Source organism: Equus quagga, chromosome 1 (genome assembly GCF_021613505.1).
Source record: "Equus quagga isolate Etosha38 chromosome 1, UCLA_HA_Equagga_1.0, whole genome shotgun sequence".
NCBI classification, from domain to species: Eukaryota; Metazoa; Chordata; class Mammalia; order Perissodactyla; family Equidae; genus Equus; species Equus quagga.
The window spans coordinates 60,951,068-60,976,695 of NC_060267.1; the positions used below are offsets into that span (position 1 = coordinate 60,951,068).

Sequence of the window (25,628 nt, forward strand, 5' to 3'; positions counted from 1 at the left end):
TTCAGGACCTCCTTTGGACACTGGGGCAGTGGCCTCAGCAGGACTCGGAGGCCTGGATGATGAAGTTGCGTTGTGCTCGTACACTCCCAGCAGCGGTGTCAGTGACTGGCCAGCAGGGAAGGCCACAGTGTAAGCTGCTTGGGTGGGGGCAGCCAAGACCTTGTGCTGTGTACCAGGGTTAAGCCTTCACCTGTGGCAAGTCACCCTGGGGAGCGGGCCCTTAGCTACTGCAGACTGAAAGCAAGTGACCCCAAGGAAACAGTACCCTTAGAGAATCCTATCTTCAGATAGGATTGCTACGCCTAAGAGCTGGGACATACCCACTGAGATGCAGGACAGGACGCCTAAATTCTGCCGTCTTTGGGCTTTCCTAGACCTGCCCAGACCACTGGAGTGGGTCTAGAGAAATGACCAGGATGGTGAGGAGAGTCTGCAAACTGGCATGTTTGAGAGGAGGCCAGGAGAAGGGCGGAGCCCGGGGAGATAAGGATGCTGTCTGCAAATCTCTGGAGAGTCGTCACAGACAGAGGGAAGAGATGTCCTCTGGGAGCTCCAGAAGGTGGAGATCCCAGAAGTGGGGGCAGGCTTGTTCTTCGTTCATCCATGCATCCCTCACTTGGTGAGCTTTGCTCTGTGCTGGACATAGAGGATCCACGGGCATGACTTCCCAGGGCATGGGGAGCGGGGGCAATCACACAAATCAGTAGACTTTGAATACAGAGGATTCAGTGCCACCGTGGGGGTAACACGGGGGGCAGGCATGAAAGCAGGGAGGAGGGGCACGTAACTGAGATTTGAAGAGCTCAGGGAAGGCGTTCCACGGAAGTGATGGTGAAGTAGGACCCTGCAGTGTGTGCAGGATTTAGCCAGGGAGATAGATTTGGGCTCAATTAAGGGAAAAATAATCAGATGGAAAAGCTTCTCTTCGGCAGGTCTGCCCTGCCGGGTGGGAGAGCAAGCCCTGGCCACTCAGCCAATGCAGCCGCTGCAAAGCAGCTTCACTTCCTGACTCTTCCCCAGCCAGAGAGCGAGGATGGGGTCCATTCCAACCCCCTCTGCCTCCAAAGGACTTGGCTGAAGATGGACGTTGTGTGTATCCCAGCTGTTCTGTGTCTGCTCTCGAAGCCCGAGGTGACAGCCCTGCTGCCCACCCCTCCTGCCCACAGGCTCTTAGCATTGGATAGTGAACTTGCACCTACGGGGCCTGAACACACATCACCACTCAGCCTCAATTCCTGTGAAAAATGGGGCAACGACCTCACCAAGTTGGTGTTTAACACACCACTGAAGGAGCATCGGATGATTTTAGCGGCACGAGGACGTATCAACGTGCCCACGGCAATGCTGGTTAGGCTAGACTGCAGCGACGAATACCCCGGACGTCGGGTTTCAACAAAGGCGTTTCTGCTTGTGGTGTTGGGAATAGTTTCAATTTAATAGTTTATTTTAAGATAGTGTATAGTAGAAAACACTAGCTTTTCATTTATAGTAGTGATGTAAACATTTCTTTTTAGTTCAAACTCTGAAGTGTTCTGGATAGAATCCTGGAATGGGAAAAGGACAATAGATAACAGCTAAGGAAATCTGAATAAACACTGGACTTTAGTTAATAATAATGTCTCGATATTGGTTTATTAATTTTGATGAACATACATATTAATGTAAGATGTTAGTAATAGGGATACTGGGGGGAATTTGGGAACTCTGTACTGTGGATCTGTTCCCTTTTCTGTATATCTAACTCTTCTAAGAAATAAAGTCTATTAATTTTTTAAAAAAGGATTTAAAGAAAGATGTTAAGTACTAACATTCTCCTCAGGTGACATGTGGATCTGGTAGAAACTCTAAGACGCCAAGTGACTGAAGCTGGGAAGCCTGTGTCCATGGATCTGGAAACCCTTTGCAGACGGTCAGGTGGTTCACACCAGGGACTTTACTGATGACTTCACAAAGCCCGCAGGGCAGGCAGGATGGCAGTCCAAGCCCAGACTGGCCCATAGGACACACAGCTTGGAACCCGAATCATCATGGGAACAAGCTGAGTGGACAGGGTGGCCCAGGGTTCTCCTGTCTCCTTCAGTGGAAACGGTGCCTTGGAAAGGTGGAGCAGCGCCAGGCCTGCATCCAGCCGCCCGGGAACGCTGGCAGATACCCAGACCAAGGAAAGTCCCCCCAGAAGTGCCTCTTAAAATAGAGAAGTTTATTTTGGTTGCCAAGATTTTTATAAGCACTTGGTTCACAGAAAAGTCATTTCTTACAAAATAATAAAGGCAGCATTTTGTACAGCGACTCACATTGGGGCCACCAGAGAAGTGCAAAGGACGGTGCTGGGGATGAGAGGGGCCAGCGCTCTTGGGGCCCAAAGTCCTCAGGGTGAAGCCAGTGCTCCTGGCTCCCTCTAGCCTCCCCCACCCCACCCAGGAGAGCAGCACCGGGGCCTGGCAAAGCCAGCCTGGGAGCCAGGGGGCTAGTGCCTGACGATGGCCCCAACAGGCTGGTGAAGGCCCTGCATGAAAGGCCAAGTGGGAAGGGGGACCCCTTCCTCTCACAGTCGGTCAGAGCCGCCTGGCTCTGGAACCTTGACACATTCACAGTAGGGTTCAGTAAAGCCCTTGGGGAGCCAGCCTTCCTCCTCACTCACGCTACTAACTCCACCCAGCGCCCAGCTGGGTGCTGGGGCACAGACAGTGAGACGTGGCCCTCCCCTCAGGTGGCTCACAGGCAGGTGAGTGGGACAAGGACAGACCTGGATAGCTCCAGATCAAGGCAGAAAGGACCCTGAGAGGGCAGAGAAAGGGCGGAGGTGGCTCAGGGGAAGGGCACGGTCATGTGGTGGAGGGGGGTGCTCTGCGGAGATGGCAGTGGCTGAGCTCGACCCTGGAGAATGGGTAGGACCTGGACGTGGGCGGGTGGGAGACGGCATGTCAGGAAGAGGCAGGAGCACGGGCCAAGGCACGGAGTGGGAAACCACGGGAGGGACCGTAAAGGCAGGTGGTTCTCCATGAAGAATGTGGACACAGACGGGGGCCCAGCACCTCCATCTCCAGGGGCAGCCGGGGCGGGCGTGCTGGTGGGGTCCACATGCTCCTGGTGCAGCAGGCACCCACCCAACGTCCTCCTGAGCCTGGGAGCTTACTGAGGGTAGAGTCACGTGCCTCCTGTGCCGCCCAGCCTGGCACCAGAGCCACTTGAAGGAAGCCTTCTCCAAACGCCCCTCCTGTTTTCAGCATGTCCCTTGTCACCCCTGGGGCAGCCTTTCAAGAGGGGCTCCCTGTCCCAAGCCCCTTCCTCCCTCACAGGTCCATGTCCAAGACTGAGAACTGTGTCCTTAAGGAAACCCAACTCCTCCAGCCTCCGCAGGCAGCTGGGCGGGTGTGGTGGTGTCCCTGGAGGGATGGAGAGAGGTCCAGGACAGGGGAAGTTCTGGGCAGCTGCCTCTTTCCACCTCACTAGAATCGCTTCGCTCCCTTAGGAGTAAATCTGCTCTTCCCTGAGAAGAGGCTGGGTGCAGGCTGTGAGAAACGCCGTTCCCCGTAACTCACACGGACACCCCGACGCACGGTGCAGTGTCGGTTTCCCCCAGCTCTTCCAAATCTCTGCAAGAGCTTCACTTACTGGGGACCCACCAACTTCTGTGCCTTCTTCTTCTTGAAAACTCACACCGAGTTCCTTCCTGCAGAGGGTTTGGAGCCGAAGGGTTTTGGAGATACTTTGTTCTCAGTGCCCCGGAGGCCTGGGAGCCTGTTTTTTCAGGGGGTGGTGGGTACGAAGATGGAGAGGGGCCTGGAGCCGGCACAGGCGCTACTTCCTCCATCCTGAAGGCCTCAGCTCTTAGCCTGGCTGAGCATCTGCCAGGCCCGAGCCTGAGAGCAAGGTATATGGTTGCTGCTCGCGGAGTCTTCGGACAGCCCCTCAGTTACCCGCTGTGTGGCTCTCCATCCTTACAGGATGGTGCAGAAGATGCTGCGGTTGCTGTGGTAACCACCTTCCACACGGGCTGTGATCCTGGTCGCCATGGCCGTCACCTTCTGCCCACCGTGGGCTGCAGAGGGGCCTCGGAGAGAGTTGTCAAGGTGAGGCCGTGCTGGTGGGTTCACCAGGCGCCACGTATCAGACCTACAGGTGCAAAAGGATAGTCACCAAACTCTTTGAGAGCCCAGAGCAGCTGCTGAAAGCCCCGCACAGCTCACTGTGGCTCAGGCTCACCAGGTCCAGGTGTTGGATCTGGGTGGAGGTGGCGTCTCCCAGGCCAGTGACGGCAGAAGGAGGAGGGGCGTATGTGAAATTAGTTCTAGCTCCAGCTCTGCCTTCAGTTCTGCATGTGACATTGGCCAAGTGCCCTCCACAGGCCTCCGTGATCTCGTCTTTAAGTAAGGACCTAGATCCGATGAGTGGCTTTCTTTTTTTCTAATTTTTCTCCTCCTTTTTTTTTCTAGCTGTATGACCATGAATGTTTATGAAAGCTTAGTTCATAACACTAAAAACTAGAAACTACCCACATACCCTTCAGGTGATGATGGATAAAGGCCGTGGCACATCCATACAGTGCAACACCACTCAGCGACAAGGAGGATGAATGACACGTGACACCATGGGCGAATCTCAGGGGCATTATGCTGAGTGAAGAAGCCAGACTCAAAAGACTAAATACTGTATGATTCCATTTATATGACACTCTGGAAAATGCAAATCTATAGGGGACAGAAGGTGGTGGGTTCCAGACCCTCGAGCTCTTAAGGAGATTATGAGGGTTGGGGAAAATCAAATGAGAATGAAGCTTCGATTAGGGCTTTCTGTTGTCTGAGTTACAAGGAACCACGTCTTACAGCAAATCCTAAATTACTTAAGCCAGCAACAATGTCTTCTATGTACTTCTCTGATAATAATGTCACAACGAGTAGGACTGTGAAGGTGTGCAGAGAGTCAGAGATTGGCTACAGTGGGGAGAGTGGGAAGCCTGGAGGGATGTTCAAAGAGCTGCAAGCGTTTGAGTTTGGCAGCAGAGAGAGTTCTTGAAAAGGAGTGATGAAAACGGAGGGCTAGAAAGGAAAACCAGGAGCTGACAGGGCATAGGGACAATGCCAGGCTGGCAGGTCTGTGCCGTATCCTGTACCCTGGGGTCTCCAAGGGGGAAGGAGGAAGTGGACCCCAGGGAGTCCACTATATGATTTGCTGGAATGTGGGAAGAAAATATTAGAATTTCTACTTATTTTTTATTTTATACTTTATAAATTAGGAATATATAAACATACATATATGAGGGGGTTTCCTCAAAAAATATTTCTACTAAGAGTGTGTACAATAAAGAGTAGAGATCATTACTATAGATAGAAAAAGGGGATCCATCAAGGGTTTTTGACCGTGGACGTGACATGACAAGAAGTGACTTAGAAAGATGAATCTGGCAGGCAGCACAGGACAGCCTGCGGGGCGGGGTGGGGGTGGGGGTCTAAGGGCAGGGAGTCCAGGCAGGAGGCCGCTGCAACACGAGAGGGGGGAGTAACTACAGTGCAGGAGTGATAAGAATTACTATTTTTACAACTGGTAGAGCAAAGTACCGACCAGTCGGAACAGAGTCCGTCCATGAACAACTGGAGTAGGTGTACGGTAACAGGGGCCACAGGCGAGAGGGAGGGTGCTGAGGCCTGGACGAGGTGGCGGGGGTTGGGGTAGGGGGGGTGACGGGGAGGGGCAGACACATCAGCAGCAGAATCAAAAGGACCTGCGAGTGACTGAATTTTGGTGCAGGGGGGCGAATGGCAAAGGGCTTGCCGCCAGAGCACTGAGTGGAGGGTGACGCCATCGAAATGGGGAACGGGGAAAGAAAGAGGGCCGGGGCAGGCGCGCCTGAGGCAACTGCGAGGCACAAGGCAGAGGGCCTAAACCCAGTGACCAGAGGCGGTGGCTCCCTTTGTAATGCCTGGGACCCCTCGGCTAGCTCACTCGCCTGCCCATGCTGAGCAACTGGCCGGAGGCCACACAGCCAGTAAGTGGCAGAGCTGAGATCTGAAAGCTCATCTCTGACTCTCGAAGCTGCTCCCCCAGGGAGTCAGGCGCAGGTCCCCAGACAGGCCCCAACCAAAGCCCAAGCCCAGCACCGTCCCCCCACGCCACCAGAGGTGAAGGTGACAGGACTACGGGCAGGGGCAACTGCACCCCTGGGCCTGGCCTGGCTTCCCCGGGGCCCTCACTGCGATTCCAGGACTGAGTCGGGCAACCCCAGGCACTCACTTTTTCTTGAAGACCAAGAACTTGTTGTTCTGCATGACGCATTCTCGGTTGTTGGAGATCTGCTGGAAGATGGTCTTGTTGGTCTTGCCCTGGAAGATGATGTTTTCTTGCACCAGGGCCTTGGCGCGGCCCCGCACTGCGATGCCATAGGCCCGGAAGGAATGGATCCTGTTCTTTATTACCTGAGAGAGGCAGCCAGAGCTTGTCACACCTCAGGGACTCCCAGACTAGGGGGGAGCCAGGCAAGTGAATGACCAATAAAACTGAGGGGGAAGAGCCTGCCCGGTAGGTCAGCACTGAGCCATGGGAGTTCAGGGAAGGGATATTGAGACCAGCCTGGGGGAACCAGGGAGGGCTTCCTGGAGGAGGTGATGAGTAAGCTGTAGGAGTTGATCCAGTGCAGAGCAGGGAAGAGTTGTTCCAAGAAGGAACAACGTGCAAGGCCTGGCAGAGAGGGAAGGTGGAGCCAGAGACCAGGGCCGCTGGCAACCGAACCAGGGTAGGCGTGCCCCCTCTGCTCCTTTGTTCCCACAGTGCTCAGCTGCAAAGACAAGGAATTCTTCACTCCTTGCCTAAGTCCCTACTCATGAAGCCACAGAGCCAAAAAGAGGCTTTGGGATGGTACTTTCACAAGGGCAGGAACTGGGTCTGTCTGCTCTGCACTGCAGCCCCGGCCCCCAGCACAATGCTTCACAGAAAGAGGGAGCTCAGGGAGCCAGCCTGGTGGCACAGGGGTTAAGTTTGCCTCCTCCACTTTGGCGGCCTGGGGTTCGCTGTTTCGGATCCCGGGTGTGGACCTACGCATCACTGGGCAAGCCATGCTGTGGCAGGCATCCCACATATAAAGTGGAGGAAGATGGGCACAGATGTGAGCTCAGGGCCAGTCTTCCTCAGCAAAAAGAGGAGGACTAGAGGCAGATGTTAGCTCAGGGCTGATCCTCCTCAAAAAAAAAAAAAAAAAAAAGAGGGAGCTTAGAGCGGGCTGTCCTGCAGGGGAGACAGACAGGCAGAGGAACAGAAACAAAGCACTGAGGGAAGTGCTCTGGGAAGTAGTGGGGTTGGGGGGGTGGGCACAAGCACCTTAAAGTTCAGTAAAGGAGCACCTCAAACAGCCTGGAGGGTCGGGGGGCCTTCTGAAGCAAGTGACAGCCAGGCCGCAGGACTGAGGTAGGAAAACGGGGAGAAGGATATCCCAGGTACACAGGGAATAGTGTGTGCAAAGGGCCCAAGGCAAGATTTCTCTCCTCATTAGGCACCTACTGCATACCAGGTCCTGTGTGCGATTATTCTGTCAGGGGAAGAGAGCTGAAATAGCCCTGCCCTTGACCCAGAGACCACGAAGAAACCGCAGGTGGCACCCTCACCCTGGCTCCCTGCTGGTAACTCTTGTTCATGCTTCAGGGCCCAGTTCATATGTCCCCTCCCGTGAGAAGGCCCGCCTGCGTCTCCCAGGCTGAGTTCTGGTAAGCGGAAGGAGGCCCCTTGCAGTGCTGAGTGCTTAAGGTTCTGCTCCTCAGCAGAGGGCACGAGGGCCCTCCCAGGGCCGTGCCCTGTGTTGACACCACATGTCACACACGCATGCACGCACCTTAGTGTCGGACCTGGGCAGCAGCTGCAGCCCACTGCCCCTGTTGCCGATGATGTCGTTTTCAATGACGACGGTGCTGTCACCCTTGGTGATGATGCCATGGCCTCTGTTGTCATAGATGCCGTTGCCCCGGAGCTCTACCTTGCACTGGGCCTCGACCTTGACCCCACTCTGGCGGTTGCAGGAGATGCTGTTGTTGGCCACACGGGTGAGCTGGCCGCTCTGAGCCACAGTGATGCCTCTGTCCCCATTAGCATGGATCACGTTGGTGACGATGTGCAGCGCCTCGCTGCTCTGGACGTAGAGTCCCGAGGCTGCGGCGAAGGGGTTGGGGAGCAGAGAGAGCAGAGGGCAGTGCCAGGGCCAGCCCCGGCCACACCAGTCAGGAGGAGCCTTCCCGGAACTGCACCCCGGAGAGGGAGGAGTGGGTAGTACACTCCGAACCAGCCCTCGGGAAGCGCCCCAACAGGCCAGACGGCAAACAGAGCAGAAGGAACCCAGGAACATCAAGAAAACTCTGTTCCTTCTGAACTAAGTCCTCATCAACAGCCAGGGAAGCGTGATGCGAGAAGATTCCTTAGGCTCAGCTGGCCATCTGGCCTAGGGCTCATCCTGAGCTTGAATGCCTCCCACATCATCATCCTGCCATTTGCGCCTTCTGTGACGGAATGCTCACTACCCACCCAAGGCCGCCCATTCCACCTCTAGACAGACACATCTACCTGCTGGAAAGTTGTTCTGTTTTCCTTCCCATACTGAGCTGGAATCTGCCTCTCCACTGTTTTGGGAAATTTTCTTAAGGGAAATTCTATAATTTTGGGGTAGAGAAATTTATTAAGCTAAGTAATACATATCTAAAATGTGTTAGAAATTTTGAAAAGAAAATGGTGTGTGAGGTTGTATATGTTTAGAGACACTATACGTTTGTAGGAAAAAGCACAAAGTCAGCTGGCTCAGAGCCGCATGACTTGGTCAGGAAGAGAGAGCACGGCAGGTGGACTCGGGGTACGGAGGAGGACGCCTCAATGGTGACCTCCACCCACCACAGGAGCAAGAGCAGGGGCGGCACTGGGAAGAGGTGTGGGGAGGACAAGGATGAGGTCATGGGGAGCAGCTGGAGTCGCGAGTCTGCCGGGCCCAGCCTCCTGGTGGCACCTGTCTGTTGTTCCTCCTGGCCTGGTTGAGAACAGCAAACATCAATCAAGTGTGTGTGAATTTATGTGGCTCTGCCTGTCCTACCGGATGCATTGCCACATGGAGGAAACCCTGAACTGACAGGGGACAGAGCTGATTTCCTAGGCAAGTGGGCTGGGGCTGCTGGCTACCCGTCTCCCCGCCCTCTGCCGCTCCCGGACGAAGCGGCTTACCAGGGCCAGGGGCCTCTTTCTAACACACCCTCCTCCATCAGCCCCCCAGGGATTCTGATAGTCAGCTCGGTCTGGGAGCCCTGGAGTTAGACGACCTCCACAGTAAGTTTCTTTTTCAATTCAGTAAACATCGAATGCTTACTATCATTTTTTATCAAGTTTAAGATGACATGGATTTAAAACACACTCATTTTCTGTATCTCTAAGAAAAGTCACTGCTAATTAAACCATGATATGCCATCAACCGCAGGATGCATATTAAATGCATCTTATGCTAAGGTTAAAATGTGAGAAATGCGTCTCTGAGCAGATTAGGGACGCGGATGCTGGGCGCGGGATTTGGCGCTGCTGGGGCGTGCGGCACCCGCAGGAGTGGGAATCTGTTCCTTGCCTCAAGCCGGCAGCCCATCAGAGCTGATGAAACAAACAGCCACAGAAACAAAGGCAGTCCCAGGCCCCCTAACAAGCGCCACTGGGGCTGGGGGGCCACGTTCAAGGGAGGACTGGGCGCGGGGCTTTGAGGTTCACATCTTTTGGGATGTGTGGATGGGAGAAAGGGAATTTCAGGCAAGACCAACGGCACGAGCAAAGTCGGGGTGGCGGAAGGAAAGAATGGATTCAAGTTCAAGGAACACAAAGCCCAGGGGGCTGGGGAATCGGGTTAACGGCCAGTGAGCTGGAAGGGCCAGTGGGTGAAGGGCCTTAGGAAGGCTCCGGAGTAGGCGTGGAGTTGGGGGGGCCTCACCTCCATTGTGATTAATGCTGTTTGACTCGACCAGAGCTGTGGTGACGGGCCGGCGCAGCGGGTCGTCGTCCTTCTCCAGCTCTGTCTCCCAGAGGATGGCGTCCCCATCCTCGCTGAAGTTCTCCTGGGCCCCATGGCCTCCAGGGAACTCCCCAGAGCCGTCCTTCTGGCTAAACACTGCCACTCCGTACAGGCCATTGTAGCTGACGTGGTTGCTGCTGACATGGGGCAGGCTGGACGACATCATCCACACACCACAGCCCTTATTAGCTGGAACAGGGAAAGGTGCTGGTGGTCACTGACACCGAGCAACAGCTGAGGCAGCACCCGGCGTCTCCCCAGGAGGGGAAGCAACAAAGACCCTGGCCCGGGAGAGAGTCTGGAGCCTAATGGCCTTGGACAATCGCTTTAAGGCTCTGGCTCCAGGCTTCTCCTTCACTCAAGAGGGATAACAACAGCCAGGTCAAGCTCACAGCGAGGATCCCTGCACTGGGGGTGAGAGTGCTCTGAGAATGGTCCAGGCCACACTCCAGATTGGAAGCACACAGCCCATAGTGATGGTGCTAGAGCGGCCCTCGGAGCTCATCCAGCCCAACCCCTCCCTGCACAGAGACGCTGGCAGCCTCAGTTTGAATCCTAGCCCTACCCCTTTCCTAGCTGTGGGACCTTGGGCAGGTTATTAAACTTCTCTGTGCCTCAGTTTCCTCATCTTTAAACGGGGTTAATGACTGGGCCTCCCTCAGAAGATAGCCATGAGGACTAAATGTGATATTGCATATAAGGGCCTAGCAGAGAGTCGAGCCCAGATACAGGGTAGCTATTATTACTATCATTAGAGATGCAGTCCAGAAAGATTAAGGCTTTGCCCAAGTCACAGAGTGAGTGAGAACAATGTTCTTTCCACGATTACCCTATTTCTCCCCTGCTATCTGCAGTTCTCTGGATCAGAAGAAAGGATGGAGGAGTTAGAGGCCAGCGTGTCACAGCTTCCAAGGCCCCGTCCTCACTCCAGATCCAACTCCTGCCTTTGGCTGTTTTACATGAGGACAAAGCTCTCTGCTTTGCTGACTCCACGGAGTCAGTCTGGGTTACGAGGTGCTTTACGAGAGCTCCTGCCTTGGGGAGGGCTGTGTGGCTGTGGCCTGAGACCCATGCTGTCCTCAGGGGAAGCTTTGAAGCCAGGGAACCACGGTGACTTTCTCAGGACCCACGAGCTGGAGCTGGAACCCAGGCTTCCCGCACCCAGGCTGGGGTGGACCCCAACCCCTCCCCAGGGTGTGTGCTCCTCACCGTAGATGGTGTTTCCTTCTATCAGTCCTTTGCCCTCATCCCCCACGACCACACCATCTGAGTAGCCGAAGCAGATGAGGTTGCTCCTGAGGACGGGGACCCCACCACGGCGGATGTCCACACCTCCCCACTGGTTCTCACGGATCACATTTTCTAAGGAGAGAGGCAGAAAAGAGAGTCAAGGCCCAAGGGCCTCCACCAACAGTGCTGGCAACGAGGGCCCGGACAGGCCAGACCAGGACGCCCAGGCCTTACCCTGTCAGCAGTCAGCACCCAGAATTGCGTCTGGTGTTTGGCTTTCCCAGGACTCGTCTGCTGTCTGCTTCCCCCAAGGGCACGGTTTGTGCCTGTCTTTCTGTCATGTGCTCTGCCATATCCCCAGTAACCACTGTACCCACGGCCCTGAAGACTGATGACTAAGAATAAACTGGCTTTAGAGTCCCTGCACCAAGGCCGGGCCGGGACAACTGTGCTGTAGGGCTGTTTCCGGGAGGGCTGAAGCAGAGTCCATTCCTCCCCCACAAGCCTGGGGAGGCACCAGCCTGCTCTCCTCAGCCTCAGCTCTGGGTGGCCCACAGCCCTCTCTCTTCTCTGGGGGTGGGCGGAAGAGCCACGAGTCAGCAGGGGTGAGCCCAGGACGCTGCTGCCCCCAGCACGTGGCAGGGTGGACGCCCAGCGTCCTGGGACTGAAGGGCAGTGGCTCAGGAGACCCTGTGTGATGGCCCTTTCTGCCCTGTGAGCTTCTCCTACCCCTCGCCCCTCACTCACACCCCAGTCACACAGGTGACCTCACTGCTTCTCGGGCACGCCAAGTCTGTTCCCACAGGCCCCCGTGTGGGACTCCGGTTCTTTTCCCCAGCTCCTCCCCATCTTTCAGGTTCTGGCTTACGTGTCACCTTCTCAGAAAGGCCTGCCCTGACCACACAATCTTAAATACCCACATAGTCCCCCATCACCTTACTTTAATTATCTGCAGAGCACTTACCACCCTCAGGTGTGATTTTTCCTGCATGTGTATGCTTTTCTTTCTTTGTTTTCCCCTCCTAGAATGTCCCTTCCTGACAGCAGGGATGGTATCTCTTTTGCTCACTGCTGAATCCCCAGTTCCCAAAACAGTATGTGCCCAGTAAATGTCTGACGACTGAAGGCAGGCTGGCTTCAGTCAGGGGACTCACTGGACCAATATTTACTGAATCTCTTTTATGTCCCAGGTATGGTGCGCTCTGTGCTGAGGCGACATCGATGTGCCTGACGGAATGGATCCCTTGCCTTATAGAATTTACTGCCTTACAGCCATGGAGACTGACGTTACACAGATCACTAAGAAATTAGGTAAAACGTCCTACTGGGTACAGTGCATGTACATGTGTATAATGGGAGGGCAGGGCAGGCTTCCCTGAGGAAGTGACACTTAGGCTGAGGCCCAAAGGATGAGCAGGAGTTAGCCAGGCAGAAGGAAGATGAGGATGGACTTCCAGAGCAGGCACAAGCCTGTACAAAAGCCAAGAGAAGGGCTCAGACAGTTCGTGTGGCATAAACATTTCCCACACTGTTACGTGAGCCATCCCGTGAGATCCTGTGAGCACTGAGCCTGGCAAAGGGCAGGCACTCCCTCCCTGCCAGGCCCTCCTGGTAATGAGCACGGCTAGTGCACAGAGCCGAGTCCTCGAGCGCTAGCCACTATTCAGAGAGGACGGCCAGTCTGTTGAGCTGAACGACGGGCGGGGGTGAAGCAGGGATGTTGGCTTCACTCAGGGTGCTCGCTCAGCTGCCGAGGGCTCCAGGCGGTTCCCACCCCTACCTGTGATGAGGCCTTTGCCATTCTCGTTCACTGCGATGCCGGCTGCTCGGCCCTTGAAAATGTGGTTCCCACTAGAACGGAAGGAGAAGACACAGAGGTGAGACTAGACCAATGTCATGCGTCGAAGACAATGCCCACCCAAGGTGGCTGCCTGCTTTTGTGGCCTCCCCACATGACTCAGGCCCATAGGGCATGAAGCGCCTCCTGCAGTACTAGAAGCCAGGCCTTGAGCGATCTTCAGCCATCAGTGGCCAAAAACTAATCCTAAACCATGCCACAGAAGCACAATGATCTCCAAGTCTCTGCGGCCTCTCCTGACCAGCGTCCAAAGGAAACACCATTTTAGACGGATGTCGCTGTGCTGCACAGGTCACAGGTAAAGTTTTGGTGGCATCAAGAATTCCTCGGAGGCTGTGTTAAGCTTGTCTGGGAGTGGTCTGTGGGAGAGCCTGAATCACACTCTGCCTGTGACAAGCCTGAGATCTGTTTGTATCCAACAGCTACTCTTTACCTTATTTTCTGTTAACTCAACCACTTATCCACTGAATGACATCATAAAATAACAACACGCCTTAAAATAAGAAAACCAGATTTTGAAAAAGGAGGTTTTAAGACCATCAGATGACGTGTATGTGAAACCTCATGGGTTGGGTCAGCACAAATGGAAGATATAGGAAAACATGCTCCTGCTCAGAAAAACACACACACAACCCTGACCACCATATGAAGGCCTTGCAAGTGAGTTCCTCAAAACCAGACACCTGAGCATGTTAAGGGCCCTGCATTTCTTTCCATTTTCTGCACCTTGGATTCCTGCCTGTAAAAACAAAGTCAGTCACACCCAGACGTTAGCAGATTTGGGTTACCCCTGGAGGACACACATTTGCTGTTGATGTTTACTAACAGGAATGCTGTGATCTCCTTGCCTGTCTCTTAGGAGGTCGCCCTCCCACTTCCCACCCTGTGGCTGAGGAATGTAGGTCCAAATACTCATCTGGCCCTTCAGCGGCCAACACAAGGCCTGGCACCCCACAGAACATCACTGGGTAGGAGTTGGCTGATTAAGTCTTCCCATCTCCTGGTGGGGTCAAAATGGTCTACTTCCTTGGGGAAAAAACAGCAAATTATATTGATGCTGGGAAAGCCAGATGTCAAGCACATCTACACTATGCGTTTTGGAATTCAACAAGTGAAATTATCTGTTAAAAACATCCCTATTTTTTTCCTCAGACAGACTTGAAGAGTCTGCTTTGGTCTGATGACAATTCAACCAGCTGATGGCTCCTGTGGGTTTCTAGAATTCACAGTCAGATGCAGTCCCTGGCCTAGGGCGTGCCTCATCCAGATTTCTGAGAGCTGTGCCATAGCAGCAAATGCACAGCTGGCGTATTTTTAATACAAATCCCACTAACCTCCAGAAAGGAACCATGGCCCCTTGGAGAAACATGTATGTGTGTGTACATAGGGCGGGCAGGAGAGAGATCAAAGAAGCACCAGAAAACATTTAGGAAATGGGGACAGATCATTGTTCCAAGAACCAAGGGTGGGGTATTGAGTGCAGATGAGCTAGTTTGAGCCCTGGGCTTCCTTGCAGCCATGGCGCAAAGAAAACCACAACAGGTTACAGAAATCTCACTGGCAACAAAGATATGCTGTGGTTTGACTTATCCAGGCCACTTCAGGGATCTCAAAATTCATTCTGTACTCTCCCCTGGGCCCCCACCTTCCATCACAAAGAAACGGAAAGGAAAAAAGCACAACCTGTTCTCTCAAAGGGACTATGTTTGATCTGATTGTAATCCTCCTTGCTCCACACCTTCGACAGCTCCCCAGCACCCACCAGGTAAACTCCAAACGTGCTGGCTTGGGGGACGGCTGCTAGAACAGATGACCACCAACTTGGTGCCTTAACACAGCGAAGATTTCCGTTCTTTTAGTCCAGGACATCAGAAGGACAGAACGGGCCTACGGCACTAAATTAGGCCGTCAGCAGACCCGCGTGCCTTCTGGAGGCTCTAGGGGGAATCGAGTTTTGTCTTTTCCAGCTTCTAGAGGATGCCCATATTTCTTGGCCTATGGCCTCATCACGCTGACCTCTGCTTCTGTTGTCACATTTCCTTTTCTCTGACTCTGACCCTCTTGCTTTCCTCTTCAAGGACCCTTGCGATGACACTGGGCCCACCTACATAATCCAGGATCATCTGCCTATCTCAAGGGCCTTAACTTAATCACATCTGCAAAACCTCTTTGCCGTGCAAGGTAACATATTCATAGGTTCCAAGGATTAGGACACGGATGTATTTGGAGGGCCATTATTCTACCCACCACACTTGGCATTCGAGGTCCTCTGTGCTCCAGCATCAACCTGCCTTTGTAGGGTGATCTACTCAACCCTCCTCGGGCATCTTGTGCCCAGAAATACCACGTTTTTCACCATCTTCCCAGGACACACTCTGAATTTCACTGCTTCTGGGCCCAGAAAGCCTTCTCCCTGGCCATAAAATCCTGTTTACCCTACAAGCACAACTCAGATGTCAGCTCCCCTGTGCCCGGCCCCGAATCGGTCAGCTGGAATCTGTGGCACTTCGTGAAGACCTATTAAGGTGACTGTTTTGAGTCTTCCCTCATGGTTATTGTGTGTGTCCATCCCCAGCATGAGACTGGAAACTCCACGAAGCAGAGCCTGTTCTTGCACACTTTCATATCACTGTCCCCTTACGTAGAGGAAACACTTAATTGTGTGTCAATGAATAAAAGCATACATCCAAACACAACCTCTTAGCTTAAGGCAATAATGCAAAAGATGGAACAAGAGCTCTATGACCACTAATTGTTTTTAGTGCACTGACTATAATAGCAAAAAAATAGATGTCTAACAGTGATAAGACTGCTTCAAAAATTATGGAATATCAAAACAATGGAACGTTCTGAAACTTTCCCAAGTGATAAATATAAGAGTGTGGGACAACATGGAAAAGTCCCTACGGAATAACGCAGGGCAAAAGCCTCAGAATGCACTTGCTGCACACTTATTGTCAGTCATTTTCTAAAGCACAGACACAGCTGTGCGAGTCTTCCGTTCAAAAATCTTTAACACTTCCCCATTCTCTAGACAGAATAAACTCCCCTTCCTCAGCGTGGTCTGCATAAGGCCTTCCTCATTCGGCCCAAAGCATTCTTTGCTCACCCCTTCCCACCATGTTGCCCGCGGAGATGGCTGCCACACGGGAATAAAAGGTCAGGCTGCAGTGACCACAGCACGCAAGATTTTCTGGGACAGTCCCAACTGAAAACATTTTATACCAATGTCAGACCTTGTGTCAGACTTTTTCTCGGGCCACAGTGGGCCGTTTACTAACCCCTGAATCTTCCCTGCTTTGCTGGCTCTGCTCGGGTCATTTCCGGCACTCCGAATGTCACTCCCCGTCTCCAAGAAAGTCCAAGTTCCACCCATATTTCAAAGTCCAACTGCAATGCCACCTCCTAAAGGGGGCCTCCCACTAACCCCAAGTCAGAATGATTCCCTCCCTCTCTTGGTACCACCTGGACAGCATTTACACAGTCTGCCCCACACGATAGCTGGGAGGGCAGATCCACGGTCCCAGCAGGGCCACTGCGCCTCCCAGCTCCGGCTTCACCACTGATTACTCACAGCATCTTCCATGCAGAGCCCAGATGTGGCCTCCGGATCCTAACACAGCATCCTAGGTAGCCACTGTCAACTGACTAGAGTTATCATGTGAGTCAAATCTCTACACCATGTCTACCTGAGAGTTATTTCTGTCCTCCAGACCGGAGTGAGCTCCGAGGGAGCAGTCTGCCCCATTCACCTTTGATATTGTTAGCAGAAGAGCTCAGTAATGTTTACTGAATGGAATGGCCTCACACTTAACTGGAAGGGAACACAGAAACAAAAGCAGTTGTGCTACTGTGCTGGGATTATGGGCAAAGTCTCTTCCTCGCTTGCATCTGTACAGTAGTTTCAGTAAACAAAACTGTTTTCAAATGGAGGAAAGAAAGATTAGGGAGACAGAGAGATCAGAGAGGAAAGCAGGGACCATGGGTGAGCAAGATAGTCTGGGCACAGCGGCACATACCTCACGACTGGATTTCCGTGGTACAGGATATAAATGCCAGCCTCCTTATTTGAAAAGATTTGATTGTTCCGGATGATGCCTTTCCCATTGCCAAGGACGACAATGCCAGAGCGAAGGCCGTGGTGGATCTGATTACACTGCAAGTGAACATGAGACACCACGGAAGACAGATCAGACATGTCAGCAAGAAGCAGAGTGCTCACCTGCTGCCCCGTGGAGGGCCAGGACCAAGAGAGCGGAGAGCACATCCTCACTGGAAGATCTCAGCACACAACACAGTGCGTGGACCCTGCTGCTGCCCTGCCCTTCCTGCACCGTGCATACAGGGAGCCTGTGGGGGGACCGGAAGAAGGGAGTCGGCACGTGCTGCTGAGGGCTCTTGCTCCTTACCTGCAAGGCATGCTACTGAAGGTTTCTCAGCCTCCAAAGAAGCCCCCAAACACACAATCATCCGGCCAGGCCGCACCGCCAAGGGTCCAGGGAGCCCACCTCCCAGGGACGGGTAGCACCCCAGTACATGAGAACGTGGGCCACGTGGAATCCCAAGGGGGCCACCTCTGGGGAAGGGTGGGAGCTATTGGCTCCTAGTCCTCAATTCCCATTCAGGGGAGGCCTGTGGAAGGTGTGGCTCTGGGTGGCTTAGTTCTAAGTCCCAGGGGCACGAGGTCGCAGAAGGTGTCCAAGCTCCAGGGACCCTTAGGGATATTCATTCTAAGACCTCTTTGCACAAACAGGGAAACAGGCCCAGGGTCATACGGTATGTTTGTGGCAGAGCCAGATCTGAAACCTAGTTTTTCTGTTTCCCAGTCAGTTAGTTGCTTTCGCAGTGACATTTTTAGATTATAATAAATTATAATAAAGTTGTTTAACTCTAATTGTTAATTTATAGCCCGAATACAATCCCATACTTAAACCAAGAAGTTAGTTGTTGCTCTTCCAAAACGATTTCACCAAAATAAAGTTCTAGTTTGCTTTAAAGTATTCCACGCTGCATGCTCTCTTATTTTTACTTACTTTCTGGATTTTCTCCTGAAGGATTTGGCAGACTCACCAGGGCAACCAGCAAGTAACCAAGTCCCTCACAGGGTTGCAAAGCTTGGAGAGAGTGGCTTATGTGACAGCATTTCCATCCCCACACCGTTCACAAAGCCAGGACTGATATGTGACGCCTCTTCACCTCCACCTGCTAAACTGGCCTGTCCCCCGTCCCTGGGAAGGCAAACTCCTCTCACCTCTCTGGCAAAAGCGGCAATAATGTCCTAAGCCGAGGCCGCGCAAACACCAGCTGCACGGCAGGAACAGAGTGAGAGGCGGGGCTGGACGAGGACACTGGCTAGGTGTCTCTGAAACAGAGCTGGGAACTGTGCTTTCCCTGCATTTGCCAGGGCAGTCTGCATGTGACGGTGAGGAACGTTAACCCTGAGTCAGGCTGCCTGCATTCCAGTCCCGGCTCTGTCACCAGCTGTGTGATTTGGGGCAAGATCCTTGACCCTCTGTGCCTTAATGTCTTCACCTATAAAATGAGGATAAGAGTTCTACTCCACGGGGTTGTATAAAGATGATGCCATAATTAAATAAATATACACAAAGTGCTTACAACAGGGTCTGGCACACAATAGGCACGATGCATAAGGGTGGCTATTATTTTTGCAGGCCCATAAAAAGTCCATCACGTTTCCCAATTTCTGGGAAGTCTGCTTCTCAGGGAAGGCCAGAGTGGGAAAAGGGGCTGGTCTCTCATGTCACTGGTCTCCTCTCCTAGGATTTTACGTGGCTTTCACGCTGGTGACGCTGGTGTGAAATCAAACTCACTACGGCCTCCCAAACAATCTTCAGAACTAAATATCCCAGACATCCTTTTTAGAGTAAAGAACAAACTGACATGGTGTTTGATTTATATTTGACCTAAGTGTCTTCTAGGGCAGACATCGTGTTTATTCATATCAAACTCAAAGCTACGGCAGGGCTGAGGGAGGGCCCTGTCTTACTGATCGGGAGCCTGCAGGGAAGGGACCCACCCAAAGTCACTCCCAATACATGGAGGAGGAAGAGACCTGAGTCATGAGGACACATGGAGAAAGGGGCAGGAACCACTTGCAAGCAGGAAGCAAGAGAAATTCAAGACAGCAGCATTTATTTAAATATCCTCCAAAAAGGTTTCTGAGAATCAAGAGCCACCCTGGACAGGGCACAAGGACAGAGAGAAGTACCAGGATGAGTGGGTTGGACTTCTTCCGGATGTCCACGCCAGCCTCCGCGTTGTGGTAGATGTTGTTGCCAGCGATCAGGCCTCCGCCCTCCAGGCGAAGGAAGATGCCTGCCGCCCTGCAGCGGTGAACGTCGTTCCTGAGCATCACGATCTAAGCAGAAGAGAGAAAGCCATTTGTTTTCCTCTCACAAGTGTTTTTAGAAAAACCACTCGGGGAACACCTGAGTCTCTTAGCATCTGGTCGGTGCTCTCCTACCCGCGGGTGAGAGGAGGCCCTCAGTGCCAGCACAGCCACTGTCCCACCGGGGCACACAAGGACAGGGCAATGGCTTCGCCCTGCAGGCTCTCCACCAGCCTCACACCAGTTCCATCATAAAACCTGGATCGAAGCCTGGCCGTGTGCTCCATAGTCACAACTTTCGAGCAGAATAACTGAGTGGACCCTTACAAAAGATGGGGTTTGGTGGTCTTCTAACTCCACCTGCACTGGGGTTACGGGAAGATTTGCCCAGGTTGTACAAGGGCACAGCGACTTTGAATGGAATCAAATTCCAGATCCACCACTTCCACACGCACCTGCAGCTTCGCAAAACTTCCCCAGCCTGAGCAAGCACCTGAGGCCAGGCTCTCCTCCCTCACCTTCCTGTCACTTTATAAGACAAAGGCCTGTTCTTGTCCATTCTGAATCCTTCTTGGTGTGCTGTCCTGGGGTGGAAAAACCACTGGAACTCCAAACTAAGGGACCATGAGAAGTACCGGTACAAGGAAGCCGCCTTTAAACCAGGCACCGTAACTCAGCACACAGCTTAGTGAGGGGACGTATTGCCGCTTACGTTTTCTTTTTATATTTAATAATTATACTAAAAATCTAGAATATATTTATATTGTTTTAAACAATTGTGTATTAACAATAAAAACATATTACATTAGGATAAAATACTGGGAGAAGTAAAGCAGATTGGAAGTACAATTTCAAGGAGAAGCTTTGAGCTTCTGCTTAGGACAGAGAAAGGTGGAAAGAGCACTGTTCCCACACTTACAAGAGGAAGATAATACACAAAAAACACATCACGTTTCTTGAAGCCCTCAGAAAGCTGAAGTTTCAGGATAACCTCAGCCTGAATCTAAGGAAAACAGGCCTTCCTAGGGGAGAAGCCGCGAGCACCTGCTCCCCGAACAGACGGACGCAGGCACCAAATCAGCTGGTAAGGAGAACACAGTTAACAGTTCCGACGAATCGTTAAAGCCCAGGTGTGAACTAGTGAGCAAGCACAGAAACTTTGGGAGTAGTTGCATCTGTTCACTTCTCCACGGACCTCACTAGGCACTCGCGGACAGGCCAGGAGGCGGGGACAGCCTCCCCTGTGGTGGGCGCTTGTGGGCAGAGTGCAGCAGCTGCTGTGGGAAAAGCACTAAACCCCTCCTGGATTTCTGTCCCCAACTTTCCCACAGAACAAGCCTTAAGCACCTGGGGGAAGGGCAGCAAACCCTGTCACTCTTCAAGAAGGGGACAGAAAAAAAAGCCCCTTTACCCCTGGGGAAGGTGGGAGGAAACGCCTTGGGCCCAGATCATTACAGCCCCCCTAGTGCTGGGGGTGAGGCAGGACCACTGAAAAGGGCCTGCTCCAAGGTATAGACCCACGACCCAGCAGCTACCGCAGAACAGGGCCGGGAGACCCCTCCCAGATCACCTCCAGGCCAGCCAGCGCCACAAGGCACAGCAGCCTGCTGCGGGGAGGGAGGAGCATGGAGAGACCTGTCAGGAGCAGTGGCAAACGGGAGGCCTGCCGCAGAGAAGAGCCTGCCGGCGGACCACTCACGCCAGCGGGATGTGAACCCTGTACACACTGAGCGTATCACACCAACAAATCTGAACCAGCTCACCCCTAGCAGACCTATCCAAACCCCAGCCCCTACAGCCTCACGGAGGAGCGGCGTACGACGTCCACACCCAAGTATGATTTACTGTAGTCTCCACGTCCTGCACCAGATGCCCGACTTTGAGCTCAAAGTTACAAGATACACAAAGAAGCAAGAAAAAACAGCGCAGTCAGTGGTACTTTTCTTCATGGAGCCCCAAGCCACTGGGCTCCTTCTGCCAGCCCTCACCCTCCTGGGGATGCTCTGGAGCCAGATGGGGCACTGTGCTCTGGCGACGGGATCAAGGCCTTGCTCCTGGGCACAGGACCATCCCAGTGAGCTGCATACTCCCGCCCACAGCTCCCTGCTCATATTACTGCCACTTAGATATAATTGTTCCCAATGCTGGGTACTCTCAAGACACTATGGAGTTTTTTTAGTCAAAAACCCTGAACATCGGATTCTTAGGTTCCTTGCTAAAGCCTCACTAGGAATGGTTGGCCACACAGTTCCTGCCACAAGTCCCCGCAGGCAGCATTTCAGGAGGCTACAACCAAGGCAGTGCAAGTCTCTGTGCCTCCTGGTGGATGACTCCAGCCAGCACTTGCCCCAGGTCTGTGTGTCAGGGCACAGCTCTCACCAGAGCTCCAGACCCAGGGCAGCAGGGGGTACCTCTGCCAGATGTCACGGACACGCCAAACTCAGTTGCACTCAGCATCTTTCCACACCCTCACCTTCTCCCATGTTCCTTCCATTGCCTCAGCCACCCAGGCCAGAAATCTAGGCCACACCCCCGACTGCTCCCTCCTCAGGCTCTCCTTTCCGCCCTCCAGACTGGGGGTGCCCTCCTCTCCACCTCCGACCATAATTATCTACTGCCCCTCACTGAGGGAAGGCAGCCACCCTCCTTGCCCGCCTCTGCTCATCCTACTCAGCTGAGACATCTCCACGTCTGGGAAGCCTTCTCAAGTTTGGATGGAAGGCAGCGACCATGCCTCCCTGAATTTCCTCTAGTGAAAGGAGGTGGAAGACGTAGGCTCCAGCCCCAGGTCTGCCTTTAACCTGCTGAGTGACCCTTAGTAGGTCACCTTCCCTCTCTGGCCCTGTTTCTTCTTCTGTAAAATGAGAAGAACAGTTTCCGCCCTCTTCAAACCAGATGACGGACATGAGGCAAGTGTGCATTATAAGTTTAAACAAAAAAAGAGGAGTGTTGAGCCAGCCCTAATGGTTAAGATTTGTGCTCTCGGTGGCGTGGCCCACGTTCATTTCCTGGTTGTGGAACACGGCACCTGTCTGACGGTCGTCATGCTGTGGCAGCGGCTCACAAAGAGAATTAAACTAACAACTAGGATACACAGCCACGCACTAAAGCTTTAAAAGACAAAAGATGATGGTTAAAAAAAATGCAAAACAGTCCCATCAAAGCCTTTTTGCTCGCAGCCACAGGAGCCCTCCCGCCAATCAAGAACCTGCTCCTGTGGCCCCACAAGGCCTCACGGGTCTGCAGAGGAGGCCCTGTGACAGACCTTGCTGTTATGTATACACCGCACTGCGTAAGTCAGGTTGCGGAAGATGTTCCCTTCCATCTTGGCGCGGCCATAGGAGCAAACGAAGACACCCCCCTTGCCATCCCGGAAGAGGCACTTGCGGATGAGGCAGCCCTGAATGGAGCTGGCCAGTGCCATGGCCTCCTTATCCTTCTGCAGCTCCTGCTGCAGCGAGTTCAGCACCAGGCAGCTGGGCAGCTGAATGGACGCTCCTGGCAGTGGTGGGCCCAGAAAGGAGCCCCCCAGCACAGGCCGCGGGCCCCGTACTTGGTAGGACAGTCTGTATGTGAGCTGGTCCTCGTCCTCATCCTCACCACTGGGACTCAGGCCTCCATCGCTGCTGTCTGGAGTCTGGGCCACCCTTTCCCCATCGCTGCCCACCTCTGCCTCCTGTGAGCCAGCCTTAGAGCCGGGCTTGGGGGAGCTAGAGGCTGGGCTGGTAGGGCTCTGGCTGCCCTCAATGACAATGTCACAGGTCCTTGGGCTCCAGGCCTGGTCCCTGCTCTCCAGGTCCAGGGACATTAAAGAGTCAGGGTCCTCCGTGGGGAGCACACTGGGAGAGGACTTGATAAGCCCCAGTAGATACTTGTAGGCCCAGTTCTTGTCTGCGGATGGGTGGCCCTCAACAGTCACAGAGTTGTTTTCACTGCCCACAAATTCACAGTTTTCCAGGACACACAGGGGCACGTTGTGCAGGAAGACATGGGTGTTTTTGAAGGTGCAAAACTTCACTTGGCAGGTGCCCGGGCCATGGACCTGGATGTGCCCGTTCTCAAAGTTGCAGTTGTCAAACTGGACATGACCTGATGTTGTCTGGGGAATGACAGAGAGAGAGAGCGGATGTGACAGGGGTAGAATTTGCAGTCGGTGCTCCAACTGCTCTTTAAGGAGGGGACACAGAGAAGCCATCTCTCCTGCGGATCACGTTCCCTTCCCTACCAAGGCATGTGTCAGCTGGCCCAAGAGGAACTCGGGAGCTGCTCTGCACCAGAAGGAAGATAATTTGGAGTTGCCTGGCCCTCCCTCCTTCCAATCCCAAAGGGAAGGGGACAAGAGCGGGAGTAGACAATGGCAGAAAAGTCCCTAGCTCTGTCCCTGACTAAGTCTGAGACCCGGGTGCGACACTGACTCTTGCTGAGCCTCAGTCTGCTCATCTCTAAAAGCAGATGACACCATTTACCTTAATAATGGCTGTAAAGTAGATGCCCGGCACACAGTAAGCACATTGTAAATGATTGGTGCTGTAACGGTCATTGCACACCTGAGAGACAATTTAGTTGTTATTGGTAGTAACAGTGGCAATATCATTTTTCTTGACTAGGTACCTCATCGAGGTGTTGCAATCAGTTTCTAGGCAATGCAAAAGCTGTAGACTGTTCTGCCAGGAGCTACCAACACCTCAATACTTCTCTGCTTTGAACAACTTCTGCTCTGTGTTCCTAGAAGGAATGTGTTGGACTGATATTTCCTGACCTTCTCTTCAGTCACCCTTGGTAAAAGCCTGACTTTCTTGACCTTCCACAAGGCAGGGCTAAGTGCTGAAGGTCACTGCTCCTGCACAGCCTCCCCTCTCTTTGGCCCTTTCTCTGGGCATGGTGCCATGGCCATGGAGTGTTCTCTGCTTCCTGTCACATGTGGCATCTCCTGGAAGCTGGCTTTCCCACCTAGCTGCTCCACCTGTGGCTCCAGTTGGTCCAGTTAGGAAGGGAAGAATTACAAAGCAATTTTGGTCTTGAGTCCAAGGCTCATATTTTAGTAGAGCTTTGTGAGGAATAACACAGAATGCTGCTCTCTATTGATCACTGTGCCCATTTCTCAACTGGCGTGGAACTCAGAGGACAGCGTAATAGGAATAATGACTAAACTCTCAATTTCAACAAAAAAGGGGTTACCAATCCCACTGAGAAGAGGCCAAGGCTCGGGGTCAGGACCGGAGAGGCCATCCACCTGATGTGGACACTCACCTTAAACATGAAGGGTGAGAACCAGGCTGGCATGAAGACGAGGTTGCACAGACGTGTGGTTGAGCAGTGCTGATCAATGCTGGCTAGTAGGGCCACCTCACCCAACTTCCCGTGGCCTACGATCTCCACGGGCACCTTCAGGACGATTTCGCCTTGCTCTTCGTACACACCTGGGAACAGCACAATTCGATCATACAGGCTGGCCATGGCTAAGGCGCTGCCCAGGCTGTCAAACTCATGGCCTGGCCCGACACTCAGGGTACGGCGTTCCCTCCTCCGGCGAAATAGGGAAAAGCAGACGGAGGAGTCCAAGTCCAGGGCATTCTTGGTCCACGTCTTGGAGGCTAGGTAATGCTGCTTGAAGGCCTCCCTCCAAGACTCCGGCTCCACATCAGGCTGGTTGGGCCAGTTGGGGTGGCGGCACTCGGTGCAGCCCAGACACAGCTGCCGCCAGCGGGTGCTGTCAAGACTGAGGATCAGTTCATACCAGGCCTTGCACACCAGGCTGCAGCGGCCCAGGTCTGGAAGGTGCAGGTAGGCTAAGATCACACGCCACAGCTCCAAGGGGAGGCCGCCAGCCTCCATGGTCACCTGGGGGACAGACACAAAACAAAGAGGTTTTTACCAACCCTGCTTACCGTCCCCTTCTTACAATATCCCCTAATTTCTCCTGACCGCACGGTGAGCAAGTGAACAAGGCCCAGCCAATCATGTGGCTCCATCCCCTCAATCAGAGTCCTCCTCTGGGATTTTCCACCTGGAATCAGCAGGGAAGACTCTCTTTTCTCTTTTGTCAGATGCTATAGGATATGACCCCAGAATTGCTGGCAGCCACGTTCCCCACCTTGTGGAGAAAACCTTGTGGTACCAGAGCCAAGCAGAAACAAGGAAAGATGAAAACTGAAAAAGAGAAAAAAATAAAGCGATCA

The 25,628-nt window shown here is 53.2% G+C and overlaps 1 protein-coding gene across 8 annotated transcripts in view; it reads right to left on the bottom strand.

Moving 5' to 3' along the window:
• Window positions 1-1,810: 1,810 nt before the first annotated feature.
• FBXO10 (F-box protein 10) overlaps window positions 1,811-25,628 on the bottom strand; it is a 48,567-nt gene continuing 24,749 nt past the window's right edge. For 5 of the 8 annotated variants that reach the window (XM_046669890.1, XM_046669881.1, XM_046669926.1 and 2 more), the window contains 11 exons: window positions 24,700-25,290; window positions 23,916-23,996; window positions 22,715-23,548; window positions 19,330-19,479; window positions 17,120-17,256; window positions 13,023-13,093; window positions 11,222-11,374; window positions 9,932-10,201; window positions 7,820-8,133; window positions 6,232-6,413; window positions 3,440-4,116 (listed from right to left, as the gene is read on the bottom strand). In XM_046669890.1, the coding sequence (XP_046525846.1) occupies window positions 3,942-4,116; window positions 6,232-6,413; window positions 7,820-8,133; window positions 9,932-10,201; window positions 11,222-11,374; window positions 13,023-13,093; window positions 17,120-17,256; window positions 19,330-19,479; window positions 22,715-23,548; window positions 23,916-23,996; window positions 24,700-25,290 (2,958 nt within the window). In that variant the 3' untranslated portion in view covers window positions 3,440-3,941. The other 3 variants (XM_046669932.1, XM_046669919.1, XM_046669940.1) reach the window with 3 other exon arrangements.